Here is a 25708-nt window from a genome sequence, read left to right on the forward strand (position 1 = left end):
TTTTACTATTTATCTATAAACATGCCAAGACTGGAAATTATTTAATAATTCATTTTTTCTTTCATTGCCAAAGTTGCTCTGGAATTGTAATATGTGTGCTCTGTGAAGGACTACAATATTACAGCCCACAGGGGTCTTGTTGTTGGGTTGTATCACAATGAGCCTCCGTCAGGGTGTGTTACGTTTATAAGAAACCCGTCTGCTGGGGTGTGACCAGCATCTGGAGGGGTCTGGTCAGACATGCATCAGCTCAACCTGCGGATGACGTGTGCAGCTAGATAGTTTGAAACCCGGTTAATTGAAGCCAGCTAAACAAAGACAACCTGTCTAAGATTTCCTATTTGTAATGTTAACATTCAGTCAAAGGACCAAGTGAATGAATGGGACATGTTTGAATCATTGCATCCTCCATAAGCTGCAGGGAACGGACCAGACACAGACCTCTGTTAGACTGAATCTCCCTGTTGTCACGCTAGAGAACAGAAGGAAGTTATTAGACAGAATACTTTATTTAAGTAAGACAACACATTTTATTTATTACACATCTATTTATTAGTTGTTTCATTTATGCATGAAGGTGAAGAGTCAGTGGCACATACAGTATGCACCTTGTAGGGTAATACCTCTGTGAAACAAGTTTATGATACGAACCACTAGGTGAGCAATATATTTCCAGCTTATTTCAGACATTGCCAAACATGCCCCTCGTGCATGGATGAACTATCTAACCTACTGTAGACAACTCTTAGATTTTATGATATACTGGATCTGTGGTGTGAAAATGAAGGGCTTTTTATGTTACAGTGTTGTAAACGGTGACAATAGAACCTGGAGCTTGAAGTAACTGCTGGAAGATATTTTTGTATTTGCCTCCTAAAACTGCTGTGTGCTGGATAATCTCCTGAGACAGCACATTCATATTTCATTATGCATACATGTCTCTACAACTCTCATTATGCTCGGGTATAACAGTCACGTGAAACCTAGAGTTACAAACACTCATAAGCACAACGTGGTGAAAGATAAGTATTAATCAAATTGTCTGTATATGTCTGTTATTAACTGCTCATCAGTCGAAGGTGAGCGGTAGTCAAAGAGGGTTGCCTTATTGTTATCCTTGCAGTCCAAAGTAATCAAGTTTGCCTTGATGTCGTGTTAAAACAAACCCATTCAACTGTCCCTGGTGTTGTGCAGCGAGCCCTTCCGCTGGTTCAGGACAAACAATATCGGCTTTCTAACGCAAAGTCTGTGCCTTGATTCTTTGGCCTTCCATTTCATTTCAAGTGTCCAACATTTCAGTTACAGGTTGTTTTTAATGATGTTACTGTAGCTTAAAAAAACAAACGTACGTGTTGAGGCCAGAAGAGCAAACTCTGAGATCATTTCTGTTGAACTTTGGTCGTGTGCCAGTCTTTAAAACATGTCCTGTATTGTCAAATAAAAGAAAATGTGTCACGCAGTTTGTCTAAAAGAAGAACTTTACTTTGATTTAGTCGTCTCTTTGAAGCCACATGCTGTGTTTCACTTCATGTTTATGTGTGTGTTGATTTTTGGGAAGTGCCCTGGCATGGTCAGATTATGAGACAATGGGCCCCCTCGCCATCAATGGGCCCCCTCGTCATCAACAGGCCCCCTCGCCATCAACTGGCCCCTTCGCCATCAATGGGCCCCTCGCCATCAACGGGCCCCTTCGCCATCTTTCCTACAGAGTAATTGAGATTTCTGATGCTTTTGCTTCTTTTTTTATGTTTTGCAGCTCTTTGTAAAAGGTTACACATCTCAAAGGGGTTTTGTGTCTCTTTGTTGTCGTTTTGTGTATCTTTGTTGTCGTTTTGTGTCTCTTTGTTGTTTTGTCTCTTTGTGGTCGTTTTGTGTATCTTTGTTGTCGTTTTGTGTCTCTTTGTTGTTTTGTCTCTTTGTGGTCGTTTTGTGTATCTTTGTTGTCATTTTGTGTCTCTTTGTCGTCACTTTGTGTCTCTTTGTTGTCGTTTTGTGTCTCTTTGTGGTCGTGTTGCGTCTCTTTGTTGTCGTGTTGCGTCTCTTTGTTGTCGTTTTGTGTCTCTTTGTGGTCGTGTTGTGTCTCTTTGTGGTCGTGTTGTGTCTCTTTGTGGTCGTGTTGTGTCTCTTTGTGGTCGTGTTTGTCTCTTTGTGATCGTTTTGTATCTCTTTGTTGTCGTTTTGTGTCTCTGTTGTCGTTTTGTGTCTCTTTGTCGTCACTTTGTGTCTCTTTGTGGTCGTTTTGTGTATCTTTGTGGTCGTTTTGTGTCTCTTTGTTGTTGTTTTGTCTCTTTGTAGTCGTTTTGTAACTCTTTGTTGTCGTTTTGTGTATCTTTGTGGTCGTTTTGTGTCTCTTTGTTGTTGTTTTGTCTCTTTGTGGTCGTTTTGTGTCTCTTTGTTGTCGTTTTGTATCTCTTTGTTGTTGTTTTGTCTCTTTGTTGTCGTTTTGTATCTCTTTGTTGTCGTTTTGTGTATCTTTGTTGTCGTTTTGTGTCTCTTTGTTGTCGTTTTGTATCTCTTTGTTGTCGTTTTGTGTCTCTTTGTTGTCGTTTTGTATCTCTTTGTTGTTGTTTTGTCTCTTTGTTGTCGTTTTGTATCTCTTTGTTGTCGTTTTGTGTATCTTTGTTGTCGTTTTGTGTCTCTTTGTTGTCGTTTTGTATCTCTTTGTTGTCGTTTTGTGTCTCTTTGTTGTCGTTTTGTGTCTCTTTGTTGTCGTTTTGTATCTCTTTGTTGTCGTTTTGTGTGTCTTTGTTGTCGTTTTGTGTCTCTTTGTTGTCGTTTTGTGTCTCTTTGTTGTCGTTTTGTGTATCTTTTTGGTCGTTTTGTGTGAGGGTCACGCTGCCTCTCAGCAGGCTGGTTGGGTTCATGATCTCTGGTCTGAGGCAGCTGTGGAGCCTGATCGTCCCTGATGAGGATCAGGTGGTTGAAGCCGATATTCCTGGTTTCAGTGCTAAGGTGCTGACTCATTGTCTCTTTGTCAGAGGTAGTGAGAGGGCTGTCCTGTTGTTGCTCTATCTGTGTATATATATACATACATATACATATGTATGTATATATAGCCTTCCTTTTAGGCCCGTTTTCATCTGGTGTTTCCCCTCTCCCTTTCAATCGCTTGTGATTGTTGTGGTTATCCTTCAGGATTAACTTTTAGATTCCCCTGGTCCGTGATTGCGTCCCTCTCCCCGTTCCCCTGACTTCTTTATGGTCTTTTTATGTCTCTTTGAAGTCGTTTTATGTATCTTTGTGGTTGTTTTGCCACTTTTTATTTGGTGTTTCTGTATTCCCGTTAAGTTTCTTTGTGGTCATTTTGAGTCTCTTCCTGTTTGGTACGTTTCTCTCTGAATGGCATTTTGTAGGTGAAGGCCAGCGGGGCCCTGACTCTTTGGTCCCTTTGGGCCTGTGCACGGCCACGGCTGCTCTGAGCCGCCACTTAACACAAATGTCAATAACACTTGTAAAACTATGACTCATGAGTTCTTTATCAGTTTTATATTTATCTTATCACAGTTAATATGATGTTGTCAGGGGGTTTGGGTTGAGTCACACCGCTCCGAGGTGTGGCAGTCATGTAGTGGCTGTGGCATAAAACACACTGCACACTACAGGTGCCGGCATGTTTCCGTTAATGCTCCTCTGACTCATGGATAGAGGGGGGGGGTTACTCTTCTCCTCTATTTATATTTGAGTGAATTCAGGTATTTTCTCTCAGAGGAATCTTTGAACTACTGAGCAGAAGAGAGAAAAGAAGATGCTGAAAATGTAGTAAAATGACGAGCTTCATGACACACAGTGTCACCAAACGTCACACTTTTTGACATTCAACATTAGCGTGCAACTCACTCACTAAACAGTGCAACTCACTCACTAAACAGTGCAACTCACTCTGTGCAGAAGTTGAGGAAGTGTCTGCGCCTTGAGGAAGTATATTGCATCATCGTAGACCATAACAACCGCAGCACGCAGAAGGCTTGCTCCAGGCTAAAACTACGTGTTGCTCAGAGTGTGCGTCATCTGGACATTTCTCATTTATAGATTCAAGTGAATGATTTACTCCTTTAGTCACTGAATCCTCTGTAAGTCACACGGGTTGGTCTGGAGGAGCTGCCCACGGGTTCCAGAGGTGATGGCGTAGAGTGTGTGTGCTGTTTGTGTTGCTGTAGGCGATGTGTAGTAGAGCATGTTGGCACAAAGACAGCTCACCAACATGTCCTAAGGCTGAGCATAATAACAGTAATGTGACTACTTTATAAATGAGTCATCATCTCTCAAACATTTCTGTTGCTGATCAGATATTAATCAAAAATCCTTTTACTTCTTTTTGTTTTTAGCATATTTAATATGTAAGTAAGGTTAACCTTTGTGGTGTAGTTTAGTTTTTGACCTGTTTAATATGATGTGCCACATCTATGATTACAATGAAAGAGCCCATTTAAAGGTGCAACGTGTCAGATCTGGCCTGTTTAAAACATAACACGACTCGGTCGAAACCGAGTATCCGTCTGGACCGTGTACGGTCGGTCTGGGAATATGTGGCTAAATTGTTCTACAAATAGTCAGCGGTCATATCTATAATGTTAGATGCAGCAGTACGTGTCCACCAGGTCCGGCGAGGATTCTAGAGGGCAAAGATCGTATATCGCCAAGAAGTGAAAGTCAATAGTTCTTTCCATTGCAACATCAACGCCCAGCAGCAAAGCTACGCTTCCACCATTTTGGACTGAAAGCGACTACCGGACGCAGCCTTTCAACATGATTTTGGTATTTTCGGTATGCTAGAAACAGAAACGTAATTCATTGATCCAGATGATGCCATTCTGTTGTAGGCTACACACACATCAGTCAGGCTTTGCATAAAGAGCATAATACACACAGAGAAGCAGAGGGACGTTAACAGAGATCAGAAACTGTCAGAGCTCCGGCTTAAACCTCTCAGAGTTTCTACAAAAGAACACACACACACACACACACACACACACACACACACACACTCCACACCTGGCAGCTTTAAGGACGTAAACAGCTGGATATTATACTCTCTGATCTGATGCCACAAAAGTTAGTTTGAAATAATAATGTGGCATTTCCTCCTTTATGTTGACAAAAGGAAGAATGGCAAATTTGTTAAATGTTCAAATCCTTTTGGATAAAAACTGGGAACTATCGTGCAGAGAGGGACATAAAATAACGAAAAGCCCCGCTTGGAAGGAATTTGACTGGAAAGTCAGGATGAGGTTTAAATCCGGTGGTACCTCCGATCAATGCTGGAGGGGCTGTGGCCTAATGGGAGACCACACGCACATCTTCTGGGACTGTCCAAAACTACTAGAATATGTTTGGATATAGAACTGCCCTTAAAACCATCTTATTTGATACTGGGAATAATACCAGAGGATATAGAAGACAATAATTGGATATTACTACTCAGTAAGTCCGACTTTTAATTGCTAGAAGATGATTACAGTCTCCTGGTTGATTTGGTTTGTTTCATTCCTACTTAATGGAACAATGTATAGGACATTGTGGGGACGCCGAAGCTCACAGACGGCTGCCTCCTGAGGACACTTATGACCCTGTTATGTCTTAAACATGTGACTGTGCTGTACGACTGTAGGTAATAAAAAGAGGTTAAAAAAAAAGTTAAAATCTTTTGAAAAGGATTTTCATTTGATCAATCAGATTTAGATTAGTAGGCGATGTAATCGGCACCATTAAATCTCGAGCATTAAATCATCCCAGGCGTTTGCAAAACAACAGCGCTTCATGTAACGCTGCAGGTTTGATCAGATCCAGTCGTAGCCTGCAGCGACGGTGGAAGATGTTATGAGTCAGTGCCAGTATAGAACTGCAATGAGCGTCATTAGTCAGGTTTTTTCCCAGTGTTCCCACTTCCTTTGACTCAGTGTACCAGTAGCTGTTTTTACTCAAACTTGTGATTACACTTGATTGAAACAGATTAATCTGAGTGACGCCTTGTCAACAGTGAGCTGACTCATGTTGGGAATGCCCGAGTTGCTGAAGTGATGGCTGATCAGTTGACTGGCAGCCTCCAACGGGAAGGCTGCTCTTCTGACATCACCGCTGCTGAAACACTCTCTGTTAGTTGGCAAAGCCGACTTCTGTTTTTATTGTACATCTTAAAGAAGATATATACTTGTTTGTGTAACCTAATTTTATGTGTCTTCTCTGTTCTTTCTTTTCTAACTGCACTTTAGGTCCAGCTTTAGTTTGTTGGAAGTCATACACCTCATCTACTGATTGAGCTTTTATTTTCTTAAAGGTTCTGTTTGTAACTTGTTCCAGGTATAAATCATTGCTGGTCGGTGTCTCATGGTCTCGCGTGTGTCTCCGCTGTTCAGAACTCAGACTCCAACACAAACTCCAGTGAAGCACCAAAACCTCTTGGTTGTATCTAGTGAAGCCCGTCTGTTAAACAGTGTTAAACAGACCGTAGCTTTGGTCTCCAGGACCGGAGTCTCTGCTCCTCTGCTCCTCTGCTCCTCTGCCTGCCTTCACTCACACACCACGCTCCTTCTCTCTCTCTCTCTCCACCTCTCACGTGCATGCTGCTCCTCCACACTGCAGAAGAGTTAGTTTAGTCTCTGAGAATATCTAGTGAATGTTCAGTGGACGTTTGTGCAGAAATAACTGCTGCAGACTCCCCAGACCAACAGAGGTTTCCGTGTCTTGTAAGTGACGGGGCTCCGCAGAGAGAAACGTTATCGTCTCCGACCAAAACTCCGGCGTCTCCCAAACCGTTCCCATTCCCGGCCGCGTTCGGGAGGCTGAGGCGGGAAAAGCTAACACTGAGGATCAGCATTGATTCATGGAGAGACCTTGGTCTGGTCAGCTAACATTACTGCCAAGCAGCTGAACTATGAGTGATATTGGTGCTTTTAGCTGACGTGTGTCTCCTCACTGTGTTGAGCGATGCTCCTTCATGTCTATGTAGAGCGAGCACAAGCGCCAGCACAGGACGCTGACTTTAGTTGACTTAACGGACACAGGTGAAGCTGTTAACAAGACATTATGATTCTTACAAACAGTCCCTTTAACTTCCCATGTGGCATACTGTGTTGTTTGTTGTTGTCCTCCTCCCATGAGCCCTGCAGGAGACGGGGCAGTTTCCTACACGATAGGTTAGCGATGTTCATACAATGTTGTTCCTCTTAAATCTAAAAGTAAGACCAAAGATGTTTTCGGCCAGTCAGGACTGTTCTCCTCCTCTAAGAGTTCTCTATGCTGTGCTCTATCTGGGCGCTGGTGTTTCTTTGAAGGAGACATTAAAGTAGACCCTGTTTTGCATGGAGCCACCTTGCTGTTCTTGTTGGGACAGGATCCCTCACACACATAATAAACAGGTGGTCCCCGCTGCAGCTCTATCAGTCGCTGCACATCTCAAAGACGGGCTGACTCGCCGGGACTGCTGCCTGTCAAACATGAAGATGCTCTGGCTGAGTCTTCTGACTCTCGTGACGCCCCGGACAGACTCCCGTCGTAGCCCTCGCCTCTCCGAAACCCAAGACCTGCCTACGCGACCCCACGCTGGACCGTCTGAAGCTGACCGGGAGTTTGCAGAGGTATTTATACGTGGGATCCAACACCCTGTCTGTAGGTCTCTGTGCTGGGATCGTGTTGTTTTATTTATGGGAGATAGACTCTGGACAGCTTTAGGAGCCCACTACCTCCACCTGAGTGGGAGCTTTGCTCAGGTATGGCTGTCATGACCTCATTGTTGAACCAGGGATAGGATCTGTGTTGTTAATGTTAATGTACAGCGAGCCGGTCATTGTTGTGGCAGAAACACCGGTGATGCCGCGGAGCTATACGTAGCAACGGTCTGCTATACATAGCAATGATCTGTTATACATAGCAAACGGTCTGCTATACATAGGAACGGTCTGTTATATGTAGCAACGGTCCTGCTATACATAGCAACGGTCTGCTATACGTAAGCAACGGTCTGCTATACATAGATAATAGTCTGTTATACATAGCAACGGTCTGTTATATGTAGCAACGGTCTGCTATACATAGCAACGGTCTGTTATACGTAGCACGGTCTGCTATACACTAGGAACAGTCTGTTATACGTAGCAACGGTCTGTTATACGTAGCAACGGTCTGCTATACATAGGAACAGTCTGTTATACATAGCAATGGTCTGTTATATGTAGCAACGGTCTGCTATACATAGCAACGGTCTGTTATACGTAGCAATGGTCTGCTATAACATATCAGCGGTCTGCTATACGTAGCAACGGTCTGTTTTAAAGAAATAACAGACCGCAGACGCTGTGATTGACCAATCAGAATCGAGTATTCAACACCGCCGTGTAATAATTCTATGTAAACTATTTTATTTGTTGACATTTTCTAGAGGTATAATTATTTTTCTTGTTATTTTGTCGTAGTTTTTCTACCATTTTTCACCACTATATTACTTAAACTTCTTTTCAGTGAGATGCAAGTAACCAGCTAAAGTCGAAAAGTCGAACATCATATTACTTATGAATTGAAATGTTTTGATAGATATAAATATACTGGATGTGTCTACACCTATGCATTGTGTTTAACCCTCCAACATCTCCAGTAATCACTTCTTGAGGCTCGTTCTGCTGGAAGCTGAGACTGTTATTATATTAATCAGTTTGTTTTGATTTCTTACGATGATGAGATAACAGTAGAGGTATAAATCATAACTTAATTAGATAACTGAAGTTCAATGTGATGCATTGATAAGGCAGTAACACTGGAACACGTGCTGTCTGCAGCGTTATCTTGTGGGGACAGTTAATTAAGTCAGGAGATAAAAGCAGTCAAAATATGTGAGCAGCCAGTGCCACACAGAGTCACTGTGAGTTACAACATCCTCCACGTGAAACATCTCATGGCTGCCAATCCTTGATGTTGGATTGATCTTGATCTTAAATTTGATTGTGATCAAATTTGTGTAGAGCTGCGGTGATCCTGTGCATCAGAGTATCTGTAGGCCAACAAGTGGTGACAGCTATTATTACATACCATTGTATGTGTGTATAAAATGACAGTACAGCCACGTCTGTGCACCATGCTATCATTAAAGGTTTGAGAAAATGTTTGGAATGTTTACTGTAAAGACTGTAAGGCAAGGTAAGGCACGTTTATGAGCTCCTTTTGAACAACAAGGCAACATAATGGTGTTCATCAGTTCAGCATACAATCATTCCATTTTAGTTGACTTTACACCAGTTTGCATACCGACTGAATTATCTTCTTCAGGAATATCTACGGCACTTCTACGGCTACAAGCCCAAGTCAGAGAGACAGAAGAGGTCTGCAGACACAGATGTGGATGCCGATTGGACGACTGGACTCTGCGATGAGGTCCAGAAGATGCAGCGCTTCTTTGGTTTGCCTCCGAGTGGAGAGCTGACCGACGAGACTCTGGCAGTGATGAAGAGGCCGCGCTGTGGTCTGTCAGACGTGGAACCATTTGGAGAGACAATTCGCTGGAAGAAGAGCACCCTCAGCTACAGGTTAGGAATGGTCAGGAAGCAGGGCAGGAAAAATGGTACTGATGTCCCATAACAGACTGCAACAATGAAGAGCATCCCGTCACCACTGTAGAGCTGTTCTTAGGCTTAGGACAGGGGTCAGCTACCTTTACTGTCAAAAGAAGCATTTTAGGCAAAAAATAAAATCTGTCTGGAGCCGCAAAACATGTGATCATTGTGATGAAGGTAACACAGTTTATAGTCTAAGTATATAGTATATAAGTCTAATGCAGTGAGGGCCAAAGAGACAATGTACTACGGAGTATTAGGGCCACATTGAGGGAAAAAAACATCTGAGATTTACACAATAAAGTCAGAATATTACGAGAAAAAAGTCATAACTTTACGAGAGAAAAAAGAAAATTACACGTAAAATTACTACTTAATTAATTAATTAATAATATTATGACTTTATTCTCTAAATCTCAGATTTATTTTTTTTCCTCAATGTGGCCCTAATACTCCGACGTACCGTCGTACCGTCGTACCGTCGTACCATAGACCTACAACAACGATAAATACAAATGAAAATGTAAACAAAAAACAGTTATTCATTTCCATGTTTATAAATCCTCAGGGATTCACTGGAGAGGAGCTGAAGAGACGCAGGTTGCTGGCATAGGCAGTGCTTTGAGCTAAATGCTTACGCAAGCAATGGCAACAAGAACACAATAACAATGCTAACATGCCAATGTTTAGGAGGTGTGATGTTTTCAATATTCACCACCTTATTAACGTTTACTAATTAGCACTAAACACAACGCACAGCTGAGGTCAGAGGGAATGTTAATAGTTTTCTGGTATTGGACAAATGTAAGTTTTGACCTGATAATGGTGCTTATTACAATTCATCATGAGGTGGTCGTGAATGTGTCTACAACATTTCATGGCAACCTATCCGATAGTTCAAACTCAAAACACCAAATGTGAACCTGATATTCGATGTTCTCTGTTTGTTTGACTCTTCCACCGCCCGCCTCCCATCTGCCCTTAGAGGACTTCTCCGAGGTTGCCTTGTCCGTCGGCACCAATACGTCGAGGGTCCGCCGCCCAAGCGTCGGTATTTGACGCCCTGGGAGTGACACCATGTGTCAGATTAGTAAAGATTAATTAAATGAAGTACTAGTAAAATTCTATCTTCTATCCTCAGGATCGCTGGCTACAACCTCCCCATCCCTACCTCCAAGGTTCACAAAATCTTCAGGTCGGCGTGGAAGATCTGGTCCAACGTCACGCCGATGAAATTTCGCAAGCGGAGCAGGAAGGAGGCCGATATCGTCATCTCCTTCCACAACGGCGGTGAGCTTTAAAGAGACACTTAGCATAAAGGATTTAGTGAATGTGATGATGGTTAACTGCACTTTGTTTGTTGCAGACCATGAAGACGGCTCACCTTTTGACGGCACAGGAGGAATCCTGGCTCACGCCTTTCTGCCGGGTTCTGGTATCGGTGGAGACGTGCACTTTGATGCCGATGAAGACTGGCGCTTTAATTCTACTGGTACAGTATATATACTGCTATATATACATATATATATATGTATATATATATATATAACGCTATATATATATATATATATGTATATATATATATATATAGCAGTATAGTAGTAGTAATTTTACGTGTTATTTTCTTTTTTTCTCGTAAAGTTATGACTTTATTTTCGTAATATTATGACTTTTTTTCCTTCAACGTGGCCCTAATACTCCGTAGTACATTGTCTCTTTGGCCCTCACTGCATTAGACTTATATACTAAATTCTTAGACTATAAACTGTGTTACCTTCATCACAATGATCACATGTTTTGCGGCTCCAGACAGATTTCTTTTTTCTTTTTTTTGCCTAAATGTCTCTTTAGACAGTAAAGGTTGCTGACCCCTGTCCTAAAGGAACATCATGAGTTGTGCACTGTACACTTTAATTGACTTTTTTATGTGGTTAGGGAATATGAAATCAACTGTAAATGTGAGAGAGTAGTGTTTTTTTTTTTTTGCCTAAATATGGCTCTTTTGATAGTAAAGGTTGCTGACCCCTGGTTTAGAGCTACAAATCTCACATAATAAAAAACACTTTGAGTAGGTTGACTTAAAGGTGAACATATTGCCACAGATGTTAGGTGTCAATCTGAATTTAAAAGGAAAGACTTGGCAGCATCATAGATCTGACAGATTACCTGATTTCCATATATCCATAAATCCTTTCTGTGCCATTAAACCCTGACGAGGGTCGCGTTCCTGCTTCCAGGTTTCAACCTATTTGCTGTAGCAGTCCATGAATTTGGCCACGCACTTGGCCTGTCCCACTCATCTGACCCCGGAGCTGTCATGTACCCGTCGTACAACTTCGCCCCCAATCATGAACTTCAGCTCTCCTTCCGCGACGTCAAAGACATCCAACACCTGTACGGTGAGTTTAGCTGAAGCATCATTTCACTGCTTGGATTCAGAAAGGTTGACGATTCTTTTCCAAAGCAGACAAATATAAATTATATTACGTGTCATACACTGTGATGGCATTGTGAGATACTGAATGGTAGGGATGCACCGATACCACTTTTTTTCAGACCGAGTGCAAGTACTTACATTTGGGTACTCTCCGATACCGAGTACCGATACGAGTACTTCTCTGTGCCAAAAGAGCCTCGTTAACAGCCAGCTGGAGGGTGTGAGCGACACACGGCATACGAGGCCGGGTCGGGCGCACCACCGTAAAGTGGTATCGGTGCTGTTGTATCGGAGCTGTTTAGCGAGTACGAGTACATGAACACAGTATTGGACCCGATACCCGATACTGGTATCGGCATTGGTGCATCCCTACTGAATAACGTGCTAGATTTAAAATAACCTCATCTTTACCGTAACCTAAAAGTTGATTCACTTTTTTAAATTAAATACACACACGAGTATGTTGTATAGATTTTGCTTATAAAATATTTACATGTCAGTTTAGTTACATGCACAAAATGAGCATGAATACACATGGTGACACTTCTGTAATCAAATAACATGTTGGTGTCTTTGTTCCCACAGCAGTGTGTGTGGGAACCAGCACCTGAAGCTAAAAACCACAACTTCCTCTTTCAAATGTTTCATCATTACTCTGTTGAAATGTGTTCAGTAACAGACCAGCGTCACAGCTTTATTTTCAAATCAAGTTCTCACAGTCTTCAGATTTCACCTTTTCAAATCTGCTATCTGCTATCTTAACTACTTTTCGTTGCATTGCAGTCAATGCCTGACTGAATGTTTTTGTCTTTTTAGTGGTTTTACAATCTAAGAAAAAGTCCGTAAAAATACGAGCCAATGTAATGTAATGCGTTAATATGAAGGAATTTTCCTGTATTTTTAAATGCGCATTGCATTGTGGGAACAAGAACCTCCGCTAGCGTGAAAGTTGGAAGAGGCAGAGACCATCACACACGGCAAAGTTTAGTTCAAATTTCAGATTTAGAGAAATCAACATTATTAGGACTTAACGTTAGCTCAATAAAGTTTTAGTTGGAAAGCTGTTTTGTTGTTTAGTTCAGCTGTTGTCGACCGTTAACGTTACCAGATACGCCAGGAATATTTTGCTGATTCATTTTGGGACAAGTTTGGTATTCTAGTTTACGTTTTACTAATGTTTATATTTTACGTCAGGCACAATGCAGTGCGTATTTAAAAATATGGGTAAAACTCCTGTTAAAAATCGATACAGAAAATTCCATCATATTAACGCCGTACATTGGCCCGTATTTTTACGGACTTTTCTTAGAGTGTAGGCTGCTAATGTAAATCTGCAGGTCATTAGGAAGAATGAAATCTTGTGATATAGAAGCATAAAATGGAATAGTGTGAAATGATTTCTGTCAATATAATTAATGTTTTGATGGGAAACATTACACACACTACACAAAAATGTCCAATCTTATCTCCAATATGTAACATGTTCTCACTCCCAACTCGTCAAACACGGCAGCTTGGTCGGTCAGTGGCCCTACACTTCAAACTATGACGCTCTAGGTACAACCTGACGTAGCTAGTTACATGCATATACTTGGTCTTTTTTCAAAATAAACTTTTGTTTTCACAGGAAACAACTTGATTAGGTTTACGCAAAACAAACTACTTGGTTATGTTTAGGGAAAGGTTGTGGTTTTAGTGAAAATAAGCACATTTATTACGTAGTTAAGTAAGCTACGTAATAAATGAGATGTAGTAAACATTAACATTATGTAACTTAAACAAGTCAACGTTAATTTTTGGTTTCACACGGGACACAAACACCGGGTGAAAGTCATGTGTCCTGTAAAAGTTTTTCCCTAAGCGGACTTTATCGCTCTTTAAACTATGTAACCTGACTTCCTCCTTTACTTCTGCCATAACTGCGGCCAAGTCAAGCGTCATAGCTTGACGTGTAGTGCCGCTGACCAAGCTGTCATATTTGATGAGTTCATAATGCATGCATACATGTTATACTCCCTGCAGACTTCTGTGCCTTTAGCTTGGACTTGATTTGATTATATGCAGATGACATATTCTTTTATTTGAAAGGGAAAACACTGAGCTGGGTACACTTCAAAGGGTCTTATTGTTTCTGTCACTTAAACTGTTTACTTCTTTTGCCTGCAGGTATCAGTCCCAATTTTGCTTCACTGTTCTCAAAAAAACCTCCTCCAAAAACACCTGACAAATGTGATCCAGATTTGTCCTTTGACGCTGTAACAGAACTACAACAGGAGGTCCTGTTTTTCAAAGACAGGTATGTAAACTGTCCCAGAATGTCTACATCATGAAGGGTGTCTCCTTGGATACTGGACAAAACAATATTTAAAAGTTCCTTTTTGAGATAACTTTATTGCCCTTTTCAGATTTATGTGGCGTAAACATCCTCAGTTTGATGAAACAAGAATCACCCTGATTAGCAGTCTGTGGCCAGACAGCATACCTCCCAACCTGGATGCTGTCTATGAGAATGTGGAGAGGAATGTTATTGTGTTTTTCAAAGGTAAAATAAAGTAATATCCTAAAGCAGGGGTCAGTAACCTGCATCTCTTCAGCTCCTCTCTTGTGGCTACTGTGGATATTACGACGTTTTTTCTTGTAAAGTTATGACTTTATACTCGTAATATTACGAGTTTTTTTCTCGTGAAGTTATGACTTTATTTGCGTAATATCACAACTTTTTTTCTCGTAATATTCTGACTTTATTGTGTAAATCTCAGATGCTTTTTCCCTCAATGTGGCCCTAATACTCCGTAGTACATTGTCTCTTTGGCCCTCACTGCATTAGACTGATATACCATATACTTAGACTATAAACTGTGTTACCTTCATCACAATGATCACATGTTTTGCGGCTCCAGACAGATTTTTTTTCTTTTTTTTTGCCTAAATGGCTCTTTAGATAGTAAAGGTTGCCGACCCCCTGTCCTAAAGGAACATCATGAGTTGTGCACTGTACACTTTAATTGACTTTTTTATGTGGTTAGGGAATATGAAATCAACTGTAAATGTGAGAGAGTAGTGTTTTTGTTTCAGGTCATCAATACTGGGCGCTCAGGAGGTTAAAACTTGAGGAGGGTTATCCAAGAAACATTTCGGACTTGGGCTTCCCCTCCAGAATAAAATCCATAGATGCCGCTCTTCACTTCAGAAATGACCACTACACCGTGTTCTTCACTGGCCACGAGTGTTGGAGGTATTAAGATCTTTCACCACAGATACTGTACTTTAACTTCCCGCTGCATGCTTCCAGTCTTTATGCTAAGCTAAGCTAACAGCCTGCTGCCTTATATTGAATGCATTCTGTGAGTCTTGAATGGTGCACGGTGGTGAAAAACGATGTGTGTGATAAAAACAACCCGGTCTCACAGGAAGGCGTATAAATACCACGACATTACACGGACATGTCACAACGTGTTTGTTCAGCAAGATAATCTTAATAAATGATCACTTTTATGATTTTTGAAGCGTAAATGCAATCGGCAGAAGTAAAAAAGCTACCGTTAGACTACAATCGACACATTGACACATAAAAGCTTCAAAATTCATGAGAAGGATATTTACTGACATATTTTAACAAAACATTCAAATCTTAACCACAAAAAAATTTACATTATTTCAGGCATCTAACTAAATAACTATCCAAAAACCCTATTGACTACCAGACAAGGCAACAGGATGTGCAAAACGGCAACTCATTTCTGGCTTTTGAACTCATTCCTGTCACTCTATTACAATCAGACATAAAATATTTATTTGGAAAAACATCATCAGGTGCCATATTAAAATACATTTAATTTACTTAATGTATACGTTATAACTAATGCCACAATTATTTAAAGGGACTATTTGTAACTTTCAGAAATGCTTCTTAACAGCGACACCTGTGGCCGTGAAGTCAGCGTCGGGCTCGCGCTTGCTCGCTCTAAATAGACATGAACGAGCATCGCTCAAAACAGTGAGGAGACACACGTCAGCTAAAAGCACAATATCACTCTATATTTCAGCTGCTTGGCAGTAATGTTAGCTGACCAGACCAAGGTCTCTCCATGAATCAATGCTGATACTGTGTTTGCTTCTCCTGCCTCAGCGCAGGCTTCAGCAGCGGGGCTCCGCAGCGGGAAACTCGTCTCCCTCCGCCCGCAGCCGGAGTGAACAGGGAGACACCGGCACCCGATCGGTAACGAGACGGTAACGTTTCTCTCTGCGGAGCCCCGTCACTTCACAAGACACGGGAAACCTCTGTTGGTCTGGAGGAGCTGCAGCAGTTATTTCTGCACAAACGTCCACTGAACATTCACTAGATATTCTCAGAGCTAAACTAACTCTTCTGCAGTGTGGAGTGAGCGTGCGTTCACGTCTAGAGGTGGAGCGAGTACGCGAGAACGCGCGCGCTGTGAGTGAAGGCAGAGGAGCGGGGACGCCGGCCACACGCGAGCACGCATATGTGAGCGCGCATGTGTCTCGACCCGGTACATTTATACGCTTAAAAAGTTACAAACAGTCCCTTTAATGTTCATAAATGCATTTCATATTGCATTTGTGTTAATATAAACTCGGAATAAAAAGTTTGGAAATTAGTGTTTGGTCAATTATTTCTCTGTTGTTTACCTTCACAATGATGTCCAACTTTCCACAAGGCTTTCCAACCATGTAAAATACAATGCCAATCAGCCTTGGAACGACAGAGAAATAATTGACTAAACACTAATTTCCAAACTTTATTTCAGCGTTTATAACTATTATGTTGCGCATACAGTAAACCAGACCAGACTGGACGTCACGTATTTCATGCTCCTAAATTCAGATAAAACTGAGATGGTCAGTTGCATGCTGTCCTTGTCTAACCCTCCCTGTGTGTGTGTGTGTGTGTGTGTGTGTGTGTGTGTGTGTGTGTGTGTGTGTGTGTGTCTCTTGACTACTTCCTTAGGCTTTGATGTAATGACGACTTACACATTTCCTGTGTGAGTCAAGCAGAATGACTAAATTACAAGGACTTTGATGTTTATCCTCCAGTGTGGGTTTTAAGCTGGTTAGTCAAAGTGACTTTGCTGGTTTCATCAGACACAACATTGTAATCTAATATAGCAGGAAAACAAAGCAGGAGACAAAGCCCTACCATGTTTTCTTTGTGTACTATATGTAGGTACAATGAGCAGCAGAAGATGATGGAGGGATCACCGACACTGGTAGAGCAGCAGTGGCCGGGGATTCCAACTCCCATCGATGCAGCTGTCTCCTACGAGGGTACTTACCGATACCAGTATCGGGTATCAGGTCCGATACTGTGCTCATGTACTCGTACTCGCAAAACGGCTCCGATACTACTTTACTTTCACTCCACATCCCCGACGTTGCGGGCGAGACGGGCGCCGGCCCTCACTTTCATTGCACCACAGAGTTTTGCTTGCACCCTCTGACTCGCGCGTGCGTTTGACTCTTTGGTCCGTGTTTCGGGTGGGTGGGTTGCCGACATCGCCGCAGAGCCCTGGCGCCTTTTACGTGGGCCGAGCCCCGATATGGCGGCACGAAACGGTTGGGCATAGAGCCGGTGGCGGCGCACCGCCTCGTATGCGGGACTCCCCAGCCTGCCGTGTGTCGCCCACACCCTCCAGCTGGCTGTTAACGAGGCTCTTTAGGCACAGAGAAGTACTCGTATCGGAACTCCGTATCGGAGAGTACCCAAATGTAAGTACTCGTACTCGGTCTGAAAAAAAGTGGTATCGGTGCATCCCTAGCTAATGGCCATACATTACAAGCACTGACTGAGCTCAAAAGGACATTTTCTGTATCACAATAATGAATCTTCCCAACAGGACTCGTGCACTTCTTCAAGAGAAACATCCACTACAGATTTGACTCCAACTCCAAACACGTCGTGTCCACCAGCTCCGCTAACGACCTGCTGGAATGCGAGAAGATTGACGACAATGAAACGCTGACAGTGAGGAGATAATTGGAAGGAAAGCACTCCATGTACTGTAGCTTGATGACGATGGTGCTGTGTTACAAAATGCTATAACCACAGAGTACCTAAGAACCAAACTAGGAACTGATTAGTTATCCAGAGAAAATGTGTTCCAGCACCTCAGTGTGTAATATAATGTTGTAATAATAATGTACCTTGTATCAAAGTACAGTTTTTCTTCGTCGTGTTTGATTTTAAAGTTACAAAATGTGTGTTTTATTCAAATGTTGCTGCAGGATGTGATTGTTCTTAAGATGTTAGATGATACCTACATTTCTTCTAAAGATACAAAATAAGATATAAAATGCATTTCTGTGGTTCTACCTTGTCATCACTGTGACAACGACCTATTTGAGATGTTGTTGAGAGGGAATTATTGTTGTTGAGAGCTTGAGTTGGAGAGAACAAATTGACTGGGTTATTAGAAACATAAATAAATCTATTGGTATAATAAGTCCTCTTGTTAACATAAACTGTCTCCTTACTCTTTATTATTATTATGATATAGTTTCTTTCAGTTGTGATGAAACATCCTCTGATGCTAAGCTAGAGCACATCGTCAGTGATGAACCCGAGGTCATCGGGTGTTTCGGGTCTTTCGAGCATCAGACAACCTCACTCAGGCGACCCAGCTGATGTTGATCAAGCCTCAGCTTGTGCCCTAGCTGCACTTTTCCACGGATCCGCTCTCTTGATCCAGAGCCACCTAGAGGCTTTCTCAACAACCTCCATGCTGTTACGGATGTCCCTCCTTCTCTCTCCTGTGATGCCGAGTGCACAGTAGGCCTTACAGAGGGACTGTCCTGCAAAAGCCTCTGCACCCTACCTCCACTGATAAGCACCTTGCCTTCCAGCCTCGTCTGCGGCAGTCGCTGACGAGGCCCTCATACTTCTCCCTCTTGCACCAATAAGCCTCCTCCATGCGGTCCTCCCATGGCACGGTGAGTTCCAGCATGACAATGTTCTTTGTTGTCTCTGATATTAGAACCATGTCAGGTCTTGGAGACATGCTGAGGGAACTTGAGTTGCCGCCTCAAGTCCACCGTAAACTGCCAATCCTGTGCAGTGTAGAGAAGCCCTGATGTTGCCTTATAGGTGCAGCTCTTGGCTTTTCTCTGGCTCTGATGAAGCTGATGGTGTGCTTCGTGGGTCTTGTCCTCCGGCTGCTGGTGTTGGCACTGCAGATGGTCACCTGGTCGCCCGCCAGCGATATCGGCCCTCCCCAAGCGCCTTAGGGCAGCAGCTCAAAATGTGCTCTACGGTCTCCTTCCTCTGGCAGAGGGAGCATGCAGGTGTATCAATCAAGCCCCAGCAGTGCAGGTTTGATGGACTGGGGAGGACATCAAAGACACACATATTTGTTTATGCACATCACACACATTTATTGTTCTTTTTAATGTATTTATTGCTATTATATATCCTGTTATCTAATTGTCATCCCTATTCTATAGTCATATTATTTCTGTATATTAATCTTGTGTTCTCTATAACATTGTGCAATTGTAGCACTATTTCTTCCGCACTCTTCCTCCACTGTAGATTTATTTTGTTATGTTTCTGTCGTCTTAATTTGTGCAAAATAAATAAAAACAAATTAACTTAACATGCATGAATTCAAGCTTTTTTATTGCATCGCGTTCATTCTCTCTGAGTTTCTGCATTTACTGGTGTTGATCAATTTGTCTGACACAACATTGCAATAGACGTTACTGCTTCCTCTGTGCCCACGATGAGCTAACAGAAACTTTCCCATTAACTGTGATGTAAATTATTACAAAAACATCTGGATGGAAAATAACCACCTGTAGTTGACTCACTCAGCTTCTCCATCATGTTGTCTGTGGAGTTTAACACCCATTCATTTGTTATAGAATAAACTGACTTTAATGATTAAGCCCAAATTAATTAATTAATACCCCCTGACCCGGCAGAACTTTTTTAATTTTAAATGTAAGGCAAGAAGGAATTTTTGTTCACAGTGACGTGACACAACATGTCCGTTTGTTCGCCCTATAGAAGCTCTACCAGAAGCAACAACAGCAGCGTGAGGGCTGGAGAAGAGAGTTTGTGAGCTCAGACTCCTGATGAAGGAAATGCACTCACAAAAACACCTGGAATAATTACTGACATATATTGTCAAACAGTAAAAGGCAAGCACTGCTGTAAAACCTCTCGGAGGAGATACTTGAAGAGACTGCGTGGACCTGAATGCATACAGAATAAAAGAAAACAGATAAAGGAAAAAGCTGTTGGCACCCTAACGTCATTTTATTCCAACATTTAAGTACTTCATATGTAATGTAAGTAATTACAATTACATTATCATATATAGACTTCTTATAATCTACTACATGTATCATATGCATGTCTGTCACCGTTCTCAATAGTTTGGGGTCAGAACGAGGTCCAGATACAAATTGAAAATGTTAATATATCTTTATTTCTTACGATACCCCAACAACTAGCAATACTGTGAAGTTAATGTAACAAACGTGTCATGTCATCATAATTACAGTGTCATGTTTTGGGAAAATTTTCAGTTGGGTGAGCAATCACAGCACAACTTCCTCTCGTGTCCATAAAAGGAATATTGAGTTAGCGACTCAAAGGTGTCGTTGCTCAACACGCCCTGTGACGCTGACGCCTTTCAGCCTATATATACCAGGTGCCTGCAGCACAGAGACACAAGTTGGATTCAACGAAAACATGGAGACTTTCAATCTATGCGTTCTACTGAGCCTGGCAGTCGCAGTTTACTGCGTGCCGATATCGCAGGTTACGGTGCAAGATGAGGATTTTGCAGAGGTATGTATGCTTGCTTTGTCTGTTTCTGCATGCATTGGATGCATGTGGACACTTTTGGGATTCTGAATGTTACGCTGTACGGGGAAAAACTAGTGGCAAATGTAAATAGCTTTCTGTATATTACGTACAGCTGACTCCTGTTCTCTCTCTTGCAGAACTACCTGAAGAACTTCTTCAACCTAACAGAGGAGAGCGGTCCGCCCATGAGACGGGGGATCAGCCCGGTGAGCAGGAAGCTGAGTGAGATGCAGAGATTCTTCGGTCTCCAGATCACCGGGACGCTGGACGCCGACACCATGGCGATGATGAAAAAGCCCCGCTGTGGCGTCCCGGATGTCAAAATCGCCCGTTTCTCCACGTTTGGAAATGACTTCAAGTGGAAGAAAAACAGCCTTACCTTCAGGTGACTGATCTGACGTGAGAAAGTAAAGTGTGAGAGAGTAATATCATAGTAAGACTAACTAATAATATTCTTTGTCTGTTGTCCTACAGGATAGAGAACTACACACCTGACATGCCTGTGTCAGAGATAGATGACTCCATAGAGAAGGCGCTGCAGGTCTGGGCCAAGGTCACTCCTCTGAGATTCACAAGGATCTACAGCGGCACAGCTGACATCATGATCTCCTTCGGGGCCCGATGTGAGTACAGAATACTCTCTCTATATACTCAGGTTGTTGGTTGTGATGTCCCATGAAGCAGCTTTGCTTGAATCTGACATGAATATGTTCTTGTTAACAGCACATGGTGATATTTACCCCTTCGATGGCCCTAATGGCATTCTTGCCCACGCCTTCGCCCCGGGCCGCGACTTGGGAGGAGATGCTCATTTTGATGAGGATGAGACCTTCACTTTCCGCTCAAACAGAGGTCAGTCTGTTTCTCTTTTTACTCACTAAATGCTGTCGATCAGAGAGGAGCTGTAACTAACCTGTAGTTCTGTGTATTCTCTGCTGCAGGCTACGTCCTCTTCATGGTGGCTGCCCATGAGTTCGGCCACTCCCTGGGCTTGACTCACTCTAATGATCCCGGTGCTCTCATGTTCCCCCACTACTCGTTCGGAAACCCCGACACCTTCGTTCTGCCGCGGGACGATGTCAACGGCATCCAGTCTCTCTATGGTTAGTACTAACTGGCTGGATCATCGATGCCTGTTTGCTCACAGTAGCACTTGACCAAAATCTCTTGCACAATCTCTGACAATGTCTTGCTAATGTCATTGTTGTAATGCTGATTTTGTTTAACCTCCAGGTCCAAACCCTCAGGATCCCTCTATAGAGGAACCTCAGCCCCCCACCACCCCCGACGCCTGTGATTCAACCATGGTCTTGGATGCTGTCGCCACCCTGCGAGGAGAGATGCTCTTCTTCAAAGATAGGTATTGTAGACGTATAGTTCAAACATCTGAATGCTGAAGTCCATCAAGAGTGTTTTCTGACTTATAATGTTCTTGTGTGTTCTCAGGTTCTTCTGGCGTAGTTACCCTCAGAGCAACACACCTCAGCAGAGTCTCATCACAAACTTCTGGCCCGACGCCCCCACCAACATCAACGCCGCTTATGAAAGCCAACAATCAGACAAACTCTTTGTCTTTAAAGGTAACATGTTCCCCTTATCTATACCCGAGGCTCCAATCTGACGACTACATTATTTACATTTACATGCATATACTAAAAAGCATTTTCTTTTTTATCTCTATACAGGTCGTGAAGTGTGGGCTTTCAGCGGCTACGATCTCGTGAGTGGCTATCCTAAACCAATCTCCAGTTTCGGTCTGCCCAAAAGTGTGAAGAAGATCAACGCGGCCCTCTATGACGTGCGATCTGGCAAGACTCTGTTCTTTGTAGGCGACAATTACTACAGGTGTGTTCAGATGACGTGATGTGAGATGAATTCAGGTGATGGTTAACAATAGTGAATGTATCTAACTGCTGTCTGTGTTTCCTCAGTTACGATGAGGCCAGAAAGACGATGGACCAGGGTTTCCCCAAGCGAGTGGATCAGACCTTCTCCGGCCTGACCTCCGAGGTGACTGCAGCTTTCCAGTACAGAGGTGAGCAGCAGTCAAAGTTTGGGATGCACCGATACTATTTTTTCAGACCGAGTACAAGTACTTACATTTGGGTACTCTCCGTTACCGAGTTCCGATACGAGTACTTCTATGTGTCTAAAGACCCTCGTTAACAGCCAGCTGGAGGGTGTGAGCGACACACGGCAGGCTTGGGAGTCCGGCATACAAGGCGGTGCGTCGTGACCGGCTCTAGATCAGCTTGGAAAGGCTCGGGGCGAAGGTGCTTCCCGGGGCCGTGGCCAAAGTGTCACCGGGGCGGACTGTCCTCAGTGCGCCCCAACCGCGTCGTGCCACCATATCGGGGCTCGGCCCACGTAAAAGGCGCCAGGGGTCTGCGGCGATGGCGGCAACCCACCCGACCCGTCTTGAAACACGGACCAAGGAGTCTAACGCACGCACCAGTCAGAGGGTGCAAAACCCTGTGGCGCAATGAAAGAGAGAGCCGACGCTGAGGTGGGATTGGTCGGGAGCACCATCGGCCCGTCTCGCCCGCACCGAGTGCACCTAGTGCGATAGGACCCGAAAGACGGTGAAGAGAGGTTAACGTCACGCTGCCGTAAAGTGGTATCGGTGCCGTTGTATCGGAGCCGTTTTGCGAGTACGAGTACATGAGCACAGTATTGGACCCGATACCCGATACCGGTATCGGGTATCGGTGCATACCTACTTCCAAGTCAAGATGATTGAAATGAGAAATTAGCACATGAAGCTAACACTGAGTGTCTGTTCTACAGGTTTTACTTACATCTACAGCGGACCCCACATGTACGAGTACAGCCTGAGGACCGGGAGGATGTTCCGTCTGCTGGGGAACAGCTACTTCCTGCGCTGCACCAACTACTAGACCCGTTTACTAGCCAACTTCTTTATGTAGCAACAGAGTTAAAGCAACCATAAGTAATAATATATCTTATAATATATAATTATATTGTTACACACTTACGGGTGGATAAATGCCCTTCCTGAGAACAGCACCTTATTTGTTATTTTTACTCTTTTTGTGATGCTTTTTTGAAGTTAATTATTCTATTTATCTTATAGTAGCTTATTTAAGTCATATTCATAATTGAATTATTGCTGTTGTTATTTTTGTTGCTGTTTGAATGTAGTTTAACTGTGAAACTTTGGAGCATGTTACCCAAAGTCATTTGACATTGTTACACGTGTATACACCACTGTGATAAAACATATGAATGTATGTATGCAAATATTAAGAAAAACAAATGTGACAGTAAGAATGAGCAAATAAACATTGTTTAAATACATTTTAAGTATGTTTTCTTGTTATTTTGCATATGCAGATCAAATAATATATAATATCCTGTTTGCCACAACAGTGCTTGTTGTGCATTTTCATATATGAAGAACTGGTTGCTTCTAGTACTAAACACAAAGTACAGCAGAGAGGCGGATGGGAATGTCACAGGTTTTGCAGGTATTTTCTATTCAATTCAATTCAATCTTTATTGCAAATTCAAGGTCCAGATCAGAAAAAAGAACAACAATACATTACATAAAATACATTACAATACAGGAAGCACTATAAAAAGTCATGATTAAAAGATATTAAAAATATAAATATGAATATAAATACATATAAAGAAGTATAGCAGTGCCTCCACAGCTGTGATTGGTACCGTGTGGTGCTAAATCTGATGTTAGACAACCGTAACATGTCATTCTCAGAGTGATTTAGCCGGCATATAAATGTGTAAATGAGATTTCTTAATACAGTTTGAAAAGTATTTATGCCTGCAGACACAAACATTTCACCGGCACTGCAACATCTCTGTCTTTTTAGTAATATTCTCTTTGCATCATTATATGCAACCTGAAGTCTCTCGCTTTTTTATAGTTTGTCCACCAATGGGCTGTAGACAGCGGTGTGCAATCTGCTCTGAACAGAGACATCCGAACACACACTACACTTCCGTGAGAGAATATTTGCTTGTGCGTACAATCTAAAGCGGCATTACCTATAAATATCATCATCGTCTGTCATGTCTTCAGTAATGAAACGTCCAAGATATTTGACCTTATTACAGACACAAAGATTGTTATCAGACAATTTGTAGTCTGGACATTTTAGACATTTGTCCTCCTTCGTTCTACAGGTCAAGACTACACTCTCACTGGCATTGTGTTGGATATCATGTTCAACACCAGACACAGAACATACATTGAGGAGCTGCTGAAGACCAGCGCTACTTGGACTAAAGACCACAAGATCATCTGCATACATGATATGGTTCACTAAAGTATTACCAACCATGCACCCAGTATTACAGGCAGAGATCATAAAAAGAACTGGGGACAAAAGTCCCCCTTGTCTGAGACACTGTTGCCCCATTTTACTTGCATGGTCTGGTGAGCAAACCAGTAAACCAGGATTCTCACAATGTATTTGGGCACCCCTTTTTGACTCAATTTAATAAACAACCTTCTATGATTAACACAGTCAAAAGCTTTAGAAGCATCAATAAAACACATAAGAACTGATGAATTTTAACCTCTATATTTGTTTACAATTTCCTTTAATGCATGTTATACACAGGTCGTGTTTAGCTTTAAAACCAAACTGGTCGTCTATGGAGTTAATAAACTCATTTAATCTATCCAGCAGGATATATATATATATATATACGTATATATATATATATATATACACACTGGTACATTTATACGCTTAAAAAAATTACAAACAGTCCCTTTAAAAAAAAAATAAAAATAATAATAATAATATATATATATATATATATATATATATAAAGAAACATATTAAAGAAAACTTTAAAAGACAGACAAACTGTTATTTATGTGTATTTATGTTGTTAGTAAACTGTACAGGT

At 42.2% G+C, this 25708-nt stretch overlaps 2 protein-coding genes and 1 long non-coding RNA gene across 3 annotated transcripts; 2 read left to right on the forward strand and 1 right to left on the reverse strand.

Moving 5' to 3' along the window:
- Positions 1-1281: 1281 nt before the first annotated feature.
- On the reverse strand, positions 1282-24254 carry LOC119476176. Its single transcript, XR_005203963.1, has 3 exons — positions 24244-24254; positions 10724-10728; positions 1282-1477 (listed from the first exon to the last, which is right to left on the reverse strand). It is a non-coding gene; the product is annotated as an uncharacterized LOC119476176 (long non-coding RNA).
- On the forward strand, positions 7517-18402 carry LOC119476158 (collagenase 3-like). The gene is made up of 10 exons (XM_037749407.1): positions 7517-7574; positions 9256-9512; positions 10681-10829; positions 10906-11031; positions 11777-11938; positions 14143-14272; positions 14382-14518; positions 15052-15211; positions 17162-17262; positions 17832-18402. The coding sequence occupies exons 2-10, from the start codon at positions 9370-9372 to the stop codon at positions 17969-17971; spliced, it is 1248 nt and encodes a 415-aa protein (XP_037605335.1). The 5' UTR covers positions 7517-7574; positions 9256-9369; the 3' UTR covers positions 17972-18402.
- LOC119476157 (collagenase 3-like) lies at positions 20661-24124 on the forward strand. The gene is made up of 10 exons (XM_037749406.1): positions 20661-20788; positions 20944-21191; positions 21281-21429; positions 21530-21658; positions 21748-21909; positions 22040-22166; positions 22253-22386; positions 22492-22651; positions 22738-22841; positions 23594-24124. Exons 1-10 carry the CDS (start codon positions 20690-20692, stop codon positions 23701-23703), a joined length of 1422 nt encoding a protein of 473 aa, XP_037605334.1. The 5' UTR covers positions 20661-20689; the 3' UTR covers positions 23704-24124.
- Positions 24255-25708: the final 1454 nt, after the last annotated feature.

Source organism: Sebastes umbrosus, chromosome 17, assembly GCF_015220745.1.
Source record: "Sebastes umbrosus isolate fSebUmb1 chromosome 17, fSebUmb1.pri, whole genome shotgun sequence".
Taxonomy (NCBI): Eukaryota; Metazoa; Chordata; class Actinopteri; order Perciformes; family Sebastidae; genus Sebastes; species Sebastes umbrosus.

What these genes read in the sequence shown, in the direction of transcription:
- LOC119476158 (XM_037749407.1), top strand. Translation starts at nt 9,370, where the DNA reads ATGCAGCGCTTCTTTGGTTTGCCTCCGAGTGGAGAGCTGACCGACGAG. An exon ending in CATCTCCTTCCACAACGGCG is followed by an intron (nt 10,830 to 10,905) that starts GTGAGCTTTAAA and finishes TGTTTGTTGCAG; the next exon opens with ACCATGAAGACGGCTCACCT. An exon ending in TGTTATTGTGTTTTTCAAAG is followed by an intron (nt 14,519 to 15,051) that starts GTAAAATAAAGT and finishes TTTTTGTTTCAG; the next exon opens with GTCATCAATACTGGGCGCTC.
- LOC119476157 (XM_037749406.1), top strand. Translation starts at nt 20,690, where the DNA reads ATGGAGACTTTCAATCTATGCGTTCTACTGAGCCTGGCAGTCGCAGTT. An exon ending in AAGATGAGGATTTTGCAGAG is followed by an intron (nt 20,789 to 20,943) that starts GTATGTATGCTT and finishes TCTCTCTTGCAG; the next exon opens with AACTACCTGAAGAACTTCTT. An exon ending in CAAACTCTTTGTCTTTAAAG is followed by an intron (nt 22,387 to 22,491) that starts GTAACATGTTCC and finishes ATCTCTATACAG; the next exon opens with GTCGTGAAGTGTGGGCTTTC.